The sequence below is a fragment of the Panicum hallii genome, chromosome 3 (assembly GCF_002211085.1).
Source record: "Panicum hallii strain FIL2 chromosome 3, PHallii_v3.1, whole genome shotgun sequence".
In the NCBI taxonomy this organism is placed as follows: Eukaryota; Viridiplantae; Streptophyta; class Magnoliopsida; order Poales; family Poaceae; genus Panicum; species Panicum hallii.
The window spans coordinates 62905110-62919329 of NC_038044.1; the positions used below are offsets into that span (position 1 = coordinate 62905110).

At 49.1% G+C, this 14220-nt stretch overlaps 4 protein-coding genes across 5 annotated transcripts; 1 reads left to right on the forward strand and 3 right to left on the reverse strand.

Annotated features, from left to right (window-relative positions):
• Positions 1–461: 461 nt before the first annotated feature.
• Positions 462–3649, reverse strand: LOC112887027 (origin of replication complex subunit 3-like). Of its 2 annotated transcripts, none has more exons than XM_025953100.1 (2): positions 3370–3649; positions 462–2962 (listed from the first exon to the last, which is right to left on the reverse strand). In XM_025953100.1, exon 2 carries the CDS (start codon positions 2958–2960, stop codon positions 792–794), a length of 2169 nt encoding a protein of 722 aa, XP_025808885.1. In that variant the 5' UTR covers positions 2961–2962; positions 3370–3649; the 3' UTR covers positions 462–791. The 2 variants fall into 2 exon arrangements, with proteins under 2 accessions (XP_025808885.1, XP_025808884.1); XM_025953099.1 differs by having other exon boundaries at positions 462–3120; positions 3354–3648.
• Positions 3650–3783: 134 nt separating this feature from the next.
• On the forward strand, positions 3784–6235 carry LOC112887028 (p21-activated protein kinase-interacting protein 1-like). Its single transcript, XM_025953101.1, has 3 exons — positions 3784–4596; positions 4971–5262; positions 5922–6235. Coding segments are annotated over exons 1-3 (981 nt in total). The 5' UTR covers positions 3784–3909; the 3' UTR covers positions 5924–6235.
• A 1077-nt stretch (positions 6236–7312) lies between these two features.
• On the reverse strand, positions 7313–11732 carry LOC112886629 (kinesin-like protein KIN-14R). Its single transcript, XM_025952581.1, has 13 exons — positions 11676–11732; positions 11391–11586; positions 11044–11120; positions 10837–10936; positions 10641–10748; positions 10387–10563; positions 10015–10300; positions 9706–9867; positions 9404–9619; positions 9263–9300; positions 9020–9183; positions 8810–8935; positions 7313–8388 (listed from the first exon to the last, which is right to left on the reverse strand). Exons 2-13 carry the CDS (start codon positions 11494–11496, stop codon positions 7609–7611), a joined length of 2340 nt encoding a protein of 779 aa, XP_025808366.1. The 5' UTR covers positions 11497–11586; positions 11676–11732; the 3' UTR covers positions 7313–7608.
• A 1533-nt stretch (positions 11733–13265) lies between these two features.
• On the reverse strand, positions 13266–13868 carry LOC112885641. The gene has a single exon (XM_025951211.1). The coding sequence runs from the start codon at positions 13866–13868 to the stop codon at positions 13266–13268; it is 603 nt and encodes a 200-aa protein (XP_025806996.1).
• Positions 13869–14220: the final 352 nt, after the last annotated feature.

The following is a 14220-nucleotide window of genomic DNA, read 5'->3' on the forward strand; positions in this document are numbered from 1 at the left end:
TGCAGAGTCCTTTCCACAAGAACCGAGCGAACTAGCTGCTAGTGCTAGCAAACTTGTCGTGTGAGTTTGATGTGATCCTTTTGTAGAACTGCTAAATGTATGTTCGAATGCAAGTCTCGATGCTCGCTGATCGCTATGTAAATCTCTCTTCATGTGTATTAGACTGCTTTATTTTCTCCTGCATGAGCCAGCCGCGCAGACAGACACACGCATGTATTGCTGTACCCTGCAATCTGATTTGCACCGTGAACTTTCCACACGCTGATATGTGGCGAACATTTTCCTCTGGCGGCCATTGGTGTGGTGAGGCCGTCAGTGCCGTTGTCCCAAGTGGTGAGCTCAAGAGGAAGATAATACCATTTTGTTTGAAATTATCATGTTAATATGATCACAACATAAAGAATTGGCCATATTTAAGATTAGTTATCAAGGTGGTATGCTCTTTAGGTGTTCAGGATCTATGAATCTAAACATTCAAAATAGATAAACCCTTCGGCTGCATTGAGCAGATGTCAGCTCTAGAGATGGCGAAGCAACAACAAAAACATGTCCAATACTGCCCAATTATCAGCCGACTTACATTCTTTACATGCACCAATACAAGTGAAGGTGAACCTTCCACAGCTGCACATGACATTGTCATGAGCCTGCAGATCCATCAACAACAAAACCACCTAAGAGCCACAAAACTCAAGTCTGTAGCTAATCTATATTGCTCGGATTTGACCACTCCAATCCTGATATGTAGAGAATTGTTTCACCTGTACAGCAGCATGTCATCACAGAAACCATCAAGGACCAAATGCGATTCTTTGGACAAGATCAGGCCTTCTCTTGCTCGGCATCCGTACAAGGCCAGTGATTTGCATCTCAGTAACAGCCCTGCAGAACCTTGCTTGGATCATAGCTTTACCCTCCGGAGATGAGGGTTTTGATTTCTTCTTCGAGGGAGAACTGTAGGATTTCCGTTTGGCTTTTGAATTTGTGCTGTTGATAATTCCTTCAAAGGTCATGTACCAATCATGAAGGTTAATTACGTCACCATATTCTTGGGCTAGATTGCACATAATTGATGTGTCATGCAAGGATCCTGATACAGCAGTTCCATTCCTGCAACAAGAGCATTTCAGATGGCTCTGTGACTTCAGTAGATCAAGTTGAACCATTCTTCTTGGATTTCCAATTAGTGCAGATTGGAGAACGTCAACATTCTTGAAGCAGATGATTTCATGAAAAGGTAAACACTCAACAGGCACCAAATATTTCCTAGTAACATCCTGTAATAGAACAGCAGCTTTCTCATTCAGTGGATCTGTACCATTTCCAGTACTGGCTGCTGATCTCCTAGTCCACTTTTCCTTTGCCAGCCTCACACTATCTGCACTGATTGTGGTTGACTGAAGCTCTTTCACTTTGTCGTTGATCTCACTCATTCCTATCTCACTCATTCCTTTTAAATGGTTGCTCCAAACTTCAAGGACATGTAATAAAGTTTCCATTGGCAGGTGCCTTATTGTATTTATTACTTGGGTTATAGATCTTTTACCACATCCTGACTTTACTCCCGACAAGCTTTCACAAGTCACTTCAGAGACAAATAGGACATTTTCAGTTTGCAGATCTGGGTTGACTGCCTCGCAGAAGATATCCAAAAGCTGAACTTTGTCATGTCTTCCAGCTTCATACAGGCACAAGAGAACAGAACCCCAATCTTTTTGCAATCTCAACAGCTTAGAAAGTCCTTCTATAATATTGTTGCTAGAATTGCTTGAGATCTTTGCACTTGCACATGAGGGAAAACCAAAAGCATATTTCCGTATCTGCTGGGGAAGTGCTTCAAACTTATCACGCCAAAATTCCTCACAATCTTCCTCAAGCATTCCAACGCACAGAAAGCTCAGAGGTTCCAAGGAGAAGTGCTTACTACATGCAAGCTTGAGAGCGCTAATAAAAGAAGTTATTGTTCCATCATGCCTAAAAAAGTAATTTCTGAGGAACATCGCAACTTCATGGCCGATGCAGAATCCAGCGCATGGTTTAACAAGGATGGCCTCAACAAGTGCATTCATTCTATCCGACGGAGACCCCAAGGTAAGTTTCCAGGGCTCTAATCGTTGAAGAGCCTCTGATGAGAGAAGCTTCTTTGGTGCATCAAGGGTAGTTGCTATCCCCATTACAAAGAAAATTGGAATTTTAATTACCCATTCACTCAGCATCAACACAAGCTCTCCCAGCACATCACCAGAACATTGCTCTAAATCATCAATTATGACAATGATAGGCTTGTCATAGTTCTCAGCTTCACAATACCAAGATGCTAGCACAGATACACCAGCAACATCTGGAACATCGGATAATAGCTGCCTCAACAGGCTCCTAAAGCAACCACCAACTCCATGTTTTGCTGATAATTCAGTTGCTGACAGCTTGGCTAGGTGACATCCATTGGACTCCAGATGCCCTGCAAGATCCCGAAATGTCGTGATGTCATCAACAAACTCTGCATTCTTGGTGAGGATGAATGCTGTGGGGATCCTTTTGCAGATCACATCAGTCAGGAGAGGGTACGACTGCTGGACTTCAGTGTGGTGTGGTCTTGCAATTGCACGGACCAAAGAGAAGGACTCCTTCACCCACTGCAGCACCTGGTCAAACAGCTTGAGGTTAATGCCCTTGAGGACCTCATCAATGGTAGACTGAATCTTGGACCAGGTTTGCTGGAAGGCCTCAAGGCGGAGCTGCTCATACAGATCCAGATCCCCTTCATCCTCACACTGCACCCTGGCTGCATCATGGCATCTGTCTGCCAAATAGGTGCTGGGGGAGGATGGCTGTGAGGTTTGAATCCGGCGTCGAGCATGGGAAGATGGCACCGAGGATGCAGCAGCCTTGTGAAGGACGAGAAATGGCTGGATGTTGTTGGCCGCTGTGAGCGGGGTGTCACCGGACGGTGCTGACATGGCTGTTTCAATTGGACCGGAGTCGGTAACTGCTCCGACGGCGGTGGCTAGAGGTAGCTCAGGGAGGAGTCTCTGCCTAATTAGTGAGCATTTGGCGCATTCTAAGCTCCCATCTTCATCTCCATCAACAATTCTACAATAGCACCTCGACGTGAACAATCTGTAAATGTGGGAAAAAATAGGACACAAAACCAAAACTAATTATGATCTGAATGGATCGGTTGTCATTTATTGAAAATAATACTGGTTCTCTTCAATTTGAAACCTTTAAGATGCAGCAAAATTGATTTCAGATTACACTTCACTAAATCAACGCGCTACCTTCTGTCGAATGCTTGAAAAATAACCGTACATGACTACAGTTGATTTCTAGGATACCAAGAAATCTAGTACCTGGAAATATGCTCACACGGTGGCGTGGCGAGCAATGGTGCGTCCGTGCGAGACGACGCAACAAAGAGAGGCGGCGGAGGAGATGGAGGACCGAGGACGGGAACCGGGGGGACCGAGCCCAGCGGTGGCCTGGCGACGGGCGGCGCGGGCGAGGCCGCGAGGAGGCGGGGCCGCAGAGGATGGGAGGACTGAGGACCGCGAACCGGGAGGAGCCAGCGGCGGATGCCACGCCGATCCGCTTCTGCTTGTTCCAGTGCCAGTTGCCAGCCGGGGTTGAGATTCGCCGGCGGCGGCCGCGCGCGCCCCTTCCCGTGCTCGACGCGAGCGAATGAACCGCCGCCCGCCGGTCCGTGGGGCCCGCTTACCAGCCCGCAAAGGAGGTCGTCAAGATTCGTGCTGCGCCAGCCGTTGACGTCGTGGGACCCACAAGTCGGCGTCACAGAGCCACCCAAGTCTCCGACCCCAAAAACCCTCACCTCTCCCCTCCTCTCTTCCCCAACCAACCCTTGCACACCGGCGGCGGCGGCGCGAGGGCTTTGCTTGCTGCCTTGCTCCCATGGCTCTCGTCGCCGGCTCCTACGAGCGCTTCATCTGGGGCTTCTCCCTCAAGACCCTGACCTCCCCGGCTGCCGCCACCGACTCGTCGTCCGAAACCCTCACCCTCGCGCCGCTCTTCTCCTACCCGGCCCACACGGGCCCGGTCCGCTGCGTGGCCGCGGCGCCGCGTGCCGGGCTCGCGGCCTCCGGCGGCGCCGACGACTCCGTACGCCTCTACGACCTCCCCACCGCCGCCGACCTCGGCCCGCTCCTCGACCCGTCCGCCGCCGTCTCCGCGCTCGCCTTCTACTCCCGGGGCCCCGTGCCGCGGAACCTCCTCGCCGCCTGCGACGACGGAGCGCTCCACCTCTACGACGCCGACGGATTCGCACTCCTCGCCATGCTCCGCGCGTTCCCGCGCCACGAGGCCGCCGAGGGCCTGGCCGTGCACCCGTCGGGCCGGGTCGCGCTCGCCGTCGGCCGCGCCGGGGCGCTCGCGATGGTCAATCTCGTTCGGGGGCGGCGCAGCTTCGCGTGCCGCCTCGAGCGCCCCGCGTCGGCGGTATCGTACGCGGAGGACAGGGATGGCGGGGATCGCTTCGTCATGGCCGCCGAGGAGAAGGTCACCGTGCACGACTCCGAGGATGCAAGGATTATTCATGAGATGGACTGCGGCAAGAGGGTGCTCGCCATGGCACCTGCAAAGGTACTATTACTGCCATTGCCTGTCATCGTGCTGCATCCTTTTGAGTTGGTCATATGAATGTTGAGGATTGAACTACAACGAGTGGATTAGTGTGCAAGGGCTGAAAAATTGTTGAAATTTAACATCTTGTGAATGGCAAGTTCAGCTTTTTGATTATCCATAACATGCTCAATTGATATCTTGGTGCGGCTTCATGCCATGATTTTAGACACTCACTATTTCCTGATTGATATATAAGCTCGGATGTCATCTTAGGTGCTCTGTGTGCCCATATCTTAGCTCTGTCTTTGGATTTACCTCCATTACCTTATTTTCTTCCACTGAAACCCTGTTACTTTGTGCACATTGCTCACATGTACTTGGGTACTTTTCAGAATGGAGTCCTTTACACTGGAGGAGAGGACCGTGGCATTACTGCTTGGGATTTGTCCAGTGGCAAGGTCTCCTCGCGCATTGAGGGTGCTCATGCAACTCGTGTAAAAGGAGTCGTTGTTTTTGATACTCGGAAGGATGGATCAGAGCTCTCCAATCTAATTGCTTCTGCTTCATCCGATGGTATCATAAGGATATGGGATGTTCGGACAATTGGGAATGCAAAGCCTACTCCACTGGCAGAGGCTAACACAAAAGCAAGGCTAACCTGTCTTGCTGGGACATCATTGAAATGTAAGTACTAAAAGCTTCATACTCTGCCTTCTCAAGTTTGTAGCGAGAAGATACAAATAAACATGTTGTATGAGGCATCCCTGAGTTGTATCCACAGCCAAACTATAGGATGATGTTAATCTGGATTTTTCATATTCAGATCACTACTGAGGAAATGCATTCCTTTTATTCTATCAGTTTATTCCTTTTTGTCACTGTTATTCTTTCTATTATGTTAGCAATAATTCCTGTGCTTGCTAGAAAGATATGCAATCGCCTGTCTTCTTCAATTATTTTCTTTAGATAAATAGTATGCAGTTTGCATGGAGGATCCTTTTTTATCTGTTAGAGGCTGTGATTTCACATGTATTAGCTTAGACAATATATTAAATGTTCTATTTGATTGTTGTTTAAAATAAATTTAGGCGAAACTTCCCCCACAGTGCTAGGTTTTTTAATGAAAAAAGAGTGGTAGAGGTTTCCATCTATTGATTGTTGCCCTATATGAAATCAATAGGATATCTTATAAAAAAATCAATAGGATACACAATTTCTTATGCTTTTTATTCAACTTCTACAAGGTAATGTTTGTTAAGTCTATCTCTTGTGTGTTAATTCCCTTTGTGAAATAATCTGTTGATTCTGCATATAACGTGGGCTGTGGCTCTGTTGATTTGCAGGAGTTGCAGAGTTCCAAGTGAAGAGCTAATGATGCAGCAAATCATTGAAGAACTGCTGTTCTTATGCTTTGTAATGTTTAGTTTAGTCCCTATAACGGATTGGTACGAGAGAACTGGGCATGAAAGAAGGATTGAAGATGGAGATCTGGCACGCAAACATTGGCTGGATGCATTTGAAATGTATGGTAGTCGTCGATTATACATAACATAGTTTGGCTCGAGTGCGTGAACACAAGTTTTGCAGTAATGACCATTTCCAATGTCAACTGGGCAGTTCACATCATCGTGTTGCCTTCGTTGAACAGTTTCCACTATTTTCTATTCCGTAAAGTAGTAGGTTGATCAACAGCGAAGATCCAAATAGCGAGTTGATCAACCATTCCACTGGTTTTGGAGGGGGGTTCGGGGGGAACCTTTAAAATTCCCCCGAACTGAAAAAATCATGAAATGACATCGAAAAAATGCTGAATTTTTTCAGAACACTTCCTGTACAAGTTGCATCCCCGAAGGGGCCCTTTCCAGTATAGCGTTGCGTCGGCCCAGTGGATTCTTCCTCCCAGCTAGGATGGGATCCGCCCAGTGGATTCTTCCTCCTAGCTAGGAAGAGATTCCACAGTCTGTGCCTTCTTGTCCGATAATGCTCTAGTCGTCTTGTACCTGCCCTTGCCGGGGAATGTATCGATAAAAATTGGTTAATTCCGTTATCCTCGGGGGGCTGATTGCGGGTAGGTTCTTATGGCGCTCCCTAAGCTAGTCAATCGGCAAGGTCGAAACTTAGTATTGGTTTTGGCCTCTTTTGGGGAATCGAACCCCGAGCTCTACGGCATCCAGAGGAAAATCAATCCAATGATCGGCTTCTTGAACAGGAAACGCTGTTGCATCATCGGGTTCACAGACCACTTTAAGTTATTGATTCATGGACAATCCGCCCAGAAAAAACGATAGGAAAGGCCTCAAATCGTTGATTTATCCACTTTTCTGGATATCCACTGCCAGTTCTCGGTCAAATGGATTTTCACAACGGTTAAACCGCATGAAAAAGGCCATGCTCTAGCGAGCTGCTCTATCGTATGTTTCGAGGGGTCTTAAGATGTTTGTACCTCAAGTTGGAAAACCCTCATATCGCCTAATAAATAGAGCTAGAAACCATGTTGGGTAGAATCTCATCTCCCCTTGCATATAGAAAAAGGGAAAAATCTTGACACGCCACTATAATTTTTATTAATCATTTAGGGAAAATTTACAGTGACATAGGAATCCTCCAAAGATGGAAATCGCTTTTGTCGTCTGTGGCATGTCAAGTAAATGTTTGTTAAGTCTATTTTTCCCTTTGTCCTATGGAACTTACAGTGACATAGGAATCCTCCAAAGAAGGAGAATAACCCTTTACGTGAACACACAAGCTGGAAATTCGTAAACCTGATAGTGAGCAGCCATTCGTAGACAGGTCTGTCTGTCTGACAGTGAGATCTAGCACCATCAACCTCTAAGAAATTCAGAGTTCTCGCAATACGCGAGAACTCACAAACTCGACACAGACGGATCAAGCACCATCAACCTTTGTAAGAAACTGAGTTCTCTCACAATACGCGAGAACTCACAAACTCAACCGACCTCTATAAACACCTAAACTTCCTACCAATCTACAGACTTCTCTCTCGGCCTAGGCTGATGCAGCCTCGAGTCTTCAGAAGTTGTTCCTGAGGCTTGTCGCGTTGTTCCACCCCCGCTCCTTGTCCCTGTTCTGCTGCACCCTCTGCCCAGCACCGCCGCTCACCGGTACTCGCCGTGCCGCCTTGCGCGCGCCATCAGTGCCCTGTGTGGTGGCGATGACACTGGCTTTCCTCCCAGCTTGTGCAGCCATTGTCGGCCTGATGATCACCTTCTTCTGCAGGCTTCGCCGCAGGATGCTGTTGATCCTCTTGCTCCGGCTTCCCTTGTCATTGGAGACAACCGGAGGAGAGCACAGCGGTGGTGAGGACAAATTCTCCGTGATATTGTCAAGCGGTGGCGGCACCACTGCTGCATTCTTGGCTGCAGGCAGCGGCATCAGCGAGTTCCGCCGCGGAAGTGGTATCAGCGATGTCCTACGTGAGGTTTGGTTCATTGGCTGCGGGTAAGCTCCACCGTTGCACAATGAGACTCGTCTCGCTTTTGCCATCTGTGGCAGCTGCCCAGCTTCAGGGTTATTCTCCTTCTCCTCCCCGAGAGACATCAGCTGCTTGAAGCTGTAAGTGTCAGTGTTGCTGTCAGAGAACATCTGCTTCGCGATCCCAAAGTCTTTGCGTGCTGCTGATGGCTTCTCTGCTGTGGAGTTGAGGTTCCTCTCGGCCATTACGCTTCTCAGGTACGACCCCTCTTCCTTCAAGATATGCTGTTTCTGCAGATGGTCTTGAGCAATCTTGTTGTCAACATGCTGCCGAGCTATTTTTCTTTCAACTAGCAGCTGTGATTCCAGCTCTTTGATCTGGAAAGAGTTTAAAAGTAACAACAAATATATCAATTCTTTATTCTCATTTCAGATTTCAATACACACATCGGCAAATACAACACCACATTTCACAAATTCTGTATAGTAATTGAATAATCTTTCACCATCTATGAAAAAGAATAACAAGTCCTATGCATTTTTCTTCAGAATAAAAAAAACAAGTCCTATGCATAGTAATTTCAAGTTGACATCCATCAAAATTATTAATGCTGGGAACCTTCTAGGGTCATCATGGCATCATGGTATGGCATAAAAAGATAGATCAAATGTTTCACGATCATTCAAAGAGGCATTCAGGTACAACATCAAGTTTTATGATACGAAGCAAATTACTACTCTCGAGCAGGTGGTGCAAAAGGAAGAAGCTAATGGCATCAAGAAGCTATGCCTGATGTACCTTCTCTTGGAGATTCATAGTGAGCAAGTCTTTGGCCTTGTTCTTTGCTTCAAGTGATTGGATTGTTTCTTCCATGCTTTTAATCTGAGCATCTTTATTCTTACTATCCTGCTTGGCTCTCCCAACCTGGCAGAACCAGTAGCTTGTTAGAGTGGAATAGACTTAAAAAAGCTTACATAACATGCAGATATTGGCAGAATACTACTGTACCATGAGCTTGTATCTTGACAATTCTCCGACATCAACTTGCTTTCTTGCTTGTCCAAGCTCTATTCCTCGCACTCTGCTAGCGAAGTTCAGTGAGCAAAGAGTTTCACCTACGTCATTCTCATTTGGGCTGATTTGAACAAACATTAGAGTCTTGGAATCTCCACCTGTATTGCTTACACTGAATTATAAAACTAAATAAGAGCAAACGATTCTACCATCCTAATAAAGAAATAGCTTACGTACTCAATGAGTCTTGAAGCAAGTGTGTTAGCTTCGAATTCCTGAAATTTGAAAAAACAATCATATGTCTATGGGTTCGTATAACCAACGATGTAAGTTTCAGTTGAAGACTAATTTTAAAAAAAAGCACTACAATTTAAATACCTAAAAGGGATATGCGGGGTCCTTGTTGCAAGAGCAGATATGACATCACCAAGTGCAGAGAGTGATTTATTGATGTTCTGTGCTTCTTTCAACCTTTCTCCTTGCGCATCTGTCTTTGCTACCCGCTCACTTCCGGCGAGGTCAATTAGCCATAATTTGCTCTTTGTGCATTCTCCATTGATCAAGTTTTCTCCTTTGACCATCACACAGTGTATGCTGAAATGCAAAATCAGTTAAGAATTTAGGATAGAATCTACAATCTACAAAATAACAGAATTGGATGAAAATCTTTCGCTACGAACCAATGTGATCGACTGCTATGTTCATTAGCATTTGTCGAACCAACAACTCTAGCTTTGCTTCCAGTTTGCAGGACCTCCCAAGCCTCATTCATGTTAGTCACCCGTGCTTCAACAAGTCCAGGTACATGATGAACCCCTTCTGCAACTTGTCTTACTTCTAGTCTGCAAAATAAGGTTTCATGTCATACTATGATATTTCTTGATACACCAATACAGTTCATTTTCACGAGTATCATTGTACCATTTATCATTTCTTACTAGGATTTTAGATTGTCGATACAAAAATATAAATCACGAGTACCATTATACCTTTTGGTTGTTGCGCCTGGTTGAGACCCTGTCAGGAGCAAATCATGGATCTGCTCATTGTACACCTCCAAAACACTGACAGTTATCTCATACAAGAAAATACCCTCTCTTTCTTTTATTATCCGAAAGAGTTCCTCCAAAGTTCTGTAGTTGACTCCTCGAGCTCCTTCAATTCCTTCCATGGTAAATGTTTTACCAGTGCCGGTTTGTCCATAAGCAAAGATGCAAACATTGAATCCATCTAACACCGAGGTTGCAAATGGCGCAGTTTTCTCAAACACCTTTTCTGCACATAGAATGAATAAGATACATTGTTAGAAGTATGGAATACAATGATGCAAAGTGAATAATTGCACTTATGAAATGGGTTACCTTGGTCTTCTTCAGGGCTGAAGACGGAATCAAATTTGAATACTTTTTTGGAAGATACGTGGCCCTTAACAATGAGCTCGCCATCTTTTGCTGACTCAAAATCAATGGCCATCGAAGCTCCTTCAGCTATTTCTTCTGCATTAAGTGGCCGACACCGGCAAAACACTCTTATATTACCTAAGGAGTATTAAGTCGTTGTTAGTTTTGTCTTCACCATATCTAAATGTTTACAGATAAAAGAACAAATAACTAACCCTTCAACTCTATAAGCTTGTTGTATAAATCCTTCCGTTCCTTTGCCTCATCACTAAACTTTTCTTTGAGGTCCTTAAACTCACATTCCAGAGTTGCATATTGATTCACTGTTTGAAAGAATATATCATGTTACAATCATTTATAGCAGGTGGAAACAAATAAGAAAACTGAAGAATGTAGATAGGACAAACATACCATATTGCTGAATTGTTTTGGACATTTGTGTAGCATCCAACACACATTTTTTGTATTCTAGTGACTCTTGTCGTAAATTCTGGTGCTCCAACTTCAAGACCTGTAGATGATTGTAATAAATATCATACCATTTATGACATAAAGTTCCAGCTACAGCACTGGTGGTTGTCTATAGTATGCAAACAGTGTGTTCTTTTAACAGAATACCTTGAATTTTTCACTCAATTCGTTGACAAAATGACACAATCGACTCTTCTCCTTCACTTGCCCTTCAACTGCAGAAGCTGCAGAATCCACAAAAAATTTAAGAAAGCGCTCCTGATAGGACAAGAAAGCCTAAACCACTCTCAATATCAAGTAACATGATCTTTATGTGATTCAAACTTAGTGAACTGGAATTGTGCCTACTTGCAGAATTATCAAATTCCTCGAAATCAGCCAATACAAGTGCTGATCTCTTTTTTTCCCTCCAACCAAACAAATGAACTTAATTTTCTGCTGTGATGAAACACCACACGGCCATAGTGGATTTATCTTGCCACAGAAGCTCTTACCTAAGGAGCCAACGTACATTGACTTCCTCATGAGCTCCATCTGCAGATCACGAAGCGACTCCTGTGCTTCACGGCATTCTCTGGTCTTGAGCACGTTCTCCCTCATCAGGTCCTCCAGAAGCCTCCTGCATTCCTCCTTCTCCCGCAGGAGTAAACCGTACTGCTGTTTCAGCTGGCCGCAGCAACCGGATTCGCCCTGCAAGAGACACCACATGTCTGTTGAGGCACATAGAGAACAACCAATTTTCATGCTGAGATGTTTTGGTGTTGTGGAATGTGGATAACCTCTTCCACTTGCAGCCTCTCTAGCTCGCTTGGAGCACCAACCACGGTCTCGGCCTGGCGCGCTCCGCCTGTCCTGGACACGCCACGGCTTTCAGCACTGGCCGCATCCTCAGCGGGCGGCGAGGTCACGGCGGAGAAGAGCTCGAGGGGCGCGACCCGGTGCCGCGCGGCGCCCCTCCGGATGTAGTCCGGCGTGTCCTGCAGCGCCCCCTCGCACGGGACTCCGACGGGCGGCGACGGCGAGCCCGCGGCACCGGGGTGGTATTCCGGAGCCCGTGCCTCCCCCGCCGCCGCCGCGGCTTCCGCGGAGACCGACGAGCCCGTGGGCGAGCCCTCTGAACCGCCGCATCAAAAACCAGCCACGATGAGAAATCGAGACGCCGGATGAACCGATCGAGATCCGCGGAGAAGAGGCGCGTACGTACCCTCGGCGACGGCGGAGCGGCCCTGGTGGTCGGCGGCGTGGGAGGGGATGATGAAGTCGCGGACGTCGGACACCCTCACCGTCTTCCTGGCCGCAGCCGGTACCGGCGAGGAGGCGGCGGGGGGGTCGGCGTGGCCCCGGCCGCCGCCGCTTGCCTCCTCTTCCATCGCGCGGCGTGCCGACCCGCGAGCCCACGAAGACCCGCGCGGCGACGGCGTGCAGGAGGAGGAGGGGCGAGTGGGCGGCGCGCGGTGGTGGTGCACTGGTGATGGCTGGTGGCTGACTGCAGCGATCACGTCGCTCTAGTGATGGAGGCGGCTGCCGCGGGGAGGGGAGGAGGGGGTTCAAATTTGAGGCGGCGGGGGAGGAATCGATCCGCGAATGATGCGCGAATCGTGATCCGTTGGGGGCGGGAGGATGAGGATTGGATTGGGGGAGGCGAGGAAGGAAGGTGACGACCGTTGGGCCGGGGTGGGGGGGGGGGAGATTTCGAACGAATTCGAAACGCGTGCGTGCGCTTGCCGTTTGTCCTCCCGGTGGCGGCGGGATGACTGGCGAGCGGGACCCGGTGGCCCCACTTTAGCCTGGCAAACAGGGGCCGGGCCCGCTGTCGGCGTCTCACCGCCGGCCACGGTGGCTGGGGATGAGATGGGGTCATTGCCGTCAGCGACGAGGGAAAGGGTATTTTTGTCTCGGCGCGGCGGGGCCCGCACGTGCTGTAGGCTTGCGGTTGGTAGGTATCACGCACGCCATGAACGCACACTCTCTCCAACGAGCCTACAAGCCCTCGTCGGCTCGTCAAAATGAACTTAGAGAGAGGTAAAGCCAGTGAAGCTTTTTCTTTTTAAGCTTCACCACCGTTACGCTTACAATGATGAACAGTAATGAACAGTGCGAAAGCAACAGCCGGCTGAAGGATCGGAGAACGACCCGAAGCTGGCGACCGTGACCGTTGCCCGCTGGTTCAGTTTTGTTCCGGCGAGGCCGCCGGTGTCAGATCGATCAGCTGCCGGGCTATTGGCTGGAGCTCGTCACTCGTCAGCCAAACATTTGCAATTTCCATTTACATCTGACAAGATTGAATTCAACAGTATGCGTACGCGATCGACGAGCGCTACGATCCGGTGACCATTCCTACGCACCGCCGAGCACGGCGAGTCCTGACGCTAGTCGTCGGCGTGGTGGTACACCACCGGAACCGCTCTCGGCGACGAGTTCCAGACGGCGTTGACGCGGCCGGCGACGAACGCGGCGACGCGCCGGGCCGAGCGCGCCACGAACGCGGCGCAGACCTCGGCGGGGTCGTCCACGCACCCCTGCCACGAGCACGCGCGCATCAGCACGCGCCCGCGCCGGCCTCCTCCCCCGCGCCGCCCGCCGCCGCCGAAGCCGCAGCGGCGCCAGAGCCGGGCCAGGCAGCACCCCTCGTCGCGCCCGGCCGCCACCACCACGGCCGACTGCAGGTACGCCGACGCCGCGTGCTTCAGCAGCTGGTTCCGGATCCCGATGTTGGACGCGTCGAAGTCGTGGATGTCGTGGAACGAGTACTCGCCCCACCCGCTACCCCCGCCGCCGCGCCACGGGCTGTGAAGGTGGTGGTGGTGGTCGCCGCCGCCGCACTCCTCCTCCATCACGTCGCGGAGGCTCGTGTACTCGATGCTGCTGCTGCCGCTACGCCCGATGCTGCTGCTCCGGCTCCACGGCCGCGACCGCCGCCAGCTCCCGGCCCGCGGCGACACCTCCAGCGGCGACGCGTCGGCTGCCTCCATCCTCGTCGCCAGCGACCATGCAACGACACGAGAGCGCTCGCTTCCTGTGGAAATGGAACCTAGCGCGCTTCTTCGTTGTTTTTGTTTGAGGTGAGGAGAGACACAAGGCGACCATGCATCGGCATTGCCAGTGAGCATCTCTCTCACTGGCTCTGCATGATTATCGGATCCATGTCCTAACCCTGACCAGGCCAGACATAGCACTTCATCCTAAAAGACCATGCATGCCATGCCTTAAGGTCAGGATCATCACCACAGCTCATGTGCACTGCAACTAATTTGCAAGACCACTAAAAACAACACAGTGCAACTAATCAGCAAGGCCACTAAAAACAATCATTTGCAAGGGGAG